The sequence below is a fragment of the Pygoscelis adeliae genome, unplaced genomic scaffold (assembly GCF_000699105.1).
Source record: "Pygoscelis adeliae isolate BGI_AS28 unplaced genomic scaffold, ASM69910v1 Scaffold786, whole genome shotgun sequence".
NCBI lineage: Eukaryota > Metazoa > Chordata > Aves > Sphenisciformes > Spheniscidae > Pygoscelis > Pygoscelis adeliae.
Genome location: NW_008824912.1, coordinates 90,231 through 93,118, shown reverse-complemented (window position 1 = coordinate 93,118; position 2,888 = coordinate 90,231). Strand labels below are relative to the sequence as shown.

The following is a 2,888-nucleotide window of genomic DNA, read 5'->3' as shown; positions in this document are numbered from 1 at the left end:
GTCCCCTGTCCCACCGCTGCTCACCTGGTGCCCCAGCCAAAAAGCCCTGTGTCTGCCTATCCTCCCGTGTTTGTGCTCATGAGCTCTCCTTCCACCTACGCAAGGAGCTATTTTTAGCAGATGCTAATCGAGTGTCAGTGCTGGCTCTGAGCGTGGCTTTCAAGCCGAGGGCTCGTGCTTTCGCCGAGCGCTTGCAAGAACTCGGGCGTGTGTTTTCTTTTAAATCTAGTTGAGAATTTATACAACATGCTGCAGAGCAGTGGCGGTTATTTCGGGCTCATCACACCTGAGCCCACACCGAGTTATCACCAAGCGACTCTCCATTTCGGCAAGGGCCTGGCAGAACATCCCCCTCCCGGCCCCGCTCTCCTCGCTGCCGGCAGCGCCTGCCTGCCTTGCCTAACCCCTCAGGAGCCGGCACCGAGCCAGGGATGCCCAGCCAAGGGGTAGGTTTGCTCCTCTTGGCCCATTTGTCTCCAGCGCAAGGATGTTGCACTGGTACTTTGAATCATGCAGGAAAGGAAAATATTTAATACTCTGTGTTCAGCCACAGGGGTCACAGCCTCCTGTGACTAAATCCACCCCATGGGGCTGGCTGGGTCCCCTTCTGCTGAGGTTACTCTGGCCCGCTGACAGCTTCCTGGAGACCGTTACGAGACCTGCTCCTCACCACATCTTGAGCAGCTCTGATTCAGCAAGAGCAAGCTGGTGTTTGGGTGAGCTGTGTTTCACTTCGGCTCCTGAACTGAAACAGGGGCTTGGTGCTTCTTGAGCTGAAGCCTGATGTGATCTGAGCTGAACTTCAGCTTCCACGCAGATATGAAGAACTGCCTCTCCTCCGGTACCAACCCTTCACTCGGATCTAGAGCACAGTAGTTCCTCCCCAGCGCACAGCAGCAAGAGGTGGGAGCCGGAGAATGGGAGTGGTGGTTTTTAATCCTGCTCACAGCCCTGCTGCCGGCAGGAGACCTTGGTTTGAGGGGGGGTTACGCTATCCTTGCAGAGAGGCCGCAGGGTGCTCTCCGTCCCCACCAGCTCCCATGAGGTGAAGGCTCCCTCCCCGCCTCGGTAGCATCAGACAGAGCGAGCGCATTCCGTAGGGCAGGCTCTCCCTGGGGTGTAAGAGCTTCAGCGTTCACCGAAGAGAAACAACCACCAGCTGCCTGTAACCAGCACAAAGACAGAGCCCTAAGAACCGCCCCACGGCTGCGGGGTCAGCCTGCTCCTCAACAGCAGCGTCTCCACCTCCCACCGCTGCTCACGGCATCTGCCCTCCCCGGGGCAGCAAAACCGAAGGGCTGCGAATCCTTCTGGGCACCCCTGGGCTGTGACAAAGAATGGATCCATTCAAGAAAAACAGAGAAAAAATTTATTATTTTTCTTTATAAAATATCTCCAATAAGTTATATAGGCAAATATTTAAGTTAAAATAAATTAGCTCCGCTCTACGCTGGGACACACGACTGTCCACAAAGTGAAACTAGGATTTGTGTTTCTTTGAAAAAATATGCCCTAGATCTCCAATGTAAGATTTGAAAAAAATATCTATGCTTGGTGAGGAGGAAGGAGAAATCTGCAATGGACAGAGGGGTTAAGGTGCGGTGCTGAAGCTGCCTGGCGCCAGTGGCATCTCCACATCCAGCTAAGTGCTAAGAGCATCTTCATCGTCGCTCCAGTCGGGAGGAGCGTCCGTCCCGAAGTACCGATCGCCAAAGTTCCCTGCAGGGAGAAAGAGAGAGAGAGACGCAGTCGCGGGTGCAGCTCTGCAGGGAGCCCCGGGACCCCTCCTCCGGCCTGCCCTCGTCCCAGCAGGCGAGGGAGCAAAAGCAAGTTTATCCAACAGCTTGAACAGCTCTAAAACTCGGGTAGCAGCAAAACTGGAGCAGCCTGGAGGCTGTTTTAGCACCCCGTGGCAGGGGTGTTTCCTGGCACAGCAGGGGTGAGGACAGAAGAACAGAGTGAGCTTGTCTCGGATGAGCTTGTTTAAGGTGACAGCTTAGGGAATGAGGTGGGCACAGGTCTGCTCCAGCTGTCCCAGCCCAGCTTCTCCACCTGGGGCCGGAGGAGGCTCGCGGCACGTGGAATGGCTCCTTCTGCCAACAAGGTTATGGCTGCCTGACAGCTCTCAGAGCGTGCATGTTGATCCCAACACACACGTGGCAGCAGGACCCAGAAGAAGCAGTGGGTCCCCGGGTAAAATAAGGCCAGACCTAAGCTGCTGCCTACAACCAGGGCTTCACCTCCTCTGGTGAGTGGGCCAGAAGCACCGAAAATCCCCCTGCAATAGGTCATTCCTACCCAGATACTCACCGATGCCGGGGATTATCCGGAAAAGGTCATTCACCTTCTTGTCCACAGCTGTGGTTATGATCTTCACCCGGGGGAAAGCATAGGCAACTGAGTGGACACCCATCTCCGCCATAAGCAGGGAGAGGAGGAAGATCTTGTCTTCTGGGACATCATGATCCTGCAGGAAAGGCACAGAGACAGCTCGGGGTAAAGGCATCTAAGGCAGGTTATGGCCCATGCCTCTGGGGAGCGGCACTCGGAGCACTGGAGGGCATTCCAGGAACCACTTTCTCTCCTCCCCTCTCTGTGGCCAGCTGGGGTTACTGGGCACAGGACCAAGGAACCGACTAAATCCAGGCTGTTACTGCACAAGGAAGGGCTGACTTTGTCAACGCCTGGTTACAGAGTCACCCCAGCTTGAGCTGGCTCCCACGACACCCTCCTTCGCAAGGAGGAGCCAGTTTCAGCGCAAAGCTCCTCAGCGTGGCAGCGGCTGCTGTTTTGCACATTATTTGGGGGCAAACCACCCGCCCTCTGCAGCGTGCCCAACATCCTCCATACCAGCAGCACCCGCACTGCCATCATGGCTGGGGCGCCCC

At 56.0% G+C, this 2,888-nt stretch overlaps 1 protein-coding gene across 1 annotated transcript in view; it reads right to left on the bottom strand.

The window, feature by feature from the left end:
- Window positions 1–1,346: 1,346 nt before the first annotated feature.
- Window positions 1,347–2,888, bottom strand: part of UCKL1 (uridine-cytidine kinase 1-like 1) — a 29,463-nt gene continuing 27,921 nt past the window's right edge. Inside the window, exons 14-16 of the mRNA XM_009324965.1 lie at window positions 2,851–2,887; window positions 2,311–2,467; window positions 1,347–1,719 (exon numbers count right to left, since the gene is read on the bottom strand). Of these exons, the coding sequence (XP_009323240.1) occupies window positions 1,643–1,719; window positions 2,311–2,467; window positions 2,851–2,887 (271 nt within the window). The 3' untranslated portion in view covers window positions 1,347–1,642. The remainder of the gene's footprint in view (window positions 1,720–2,310; window positions 2,468–2,850; window position 2,888) is intronic.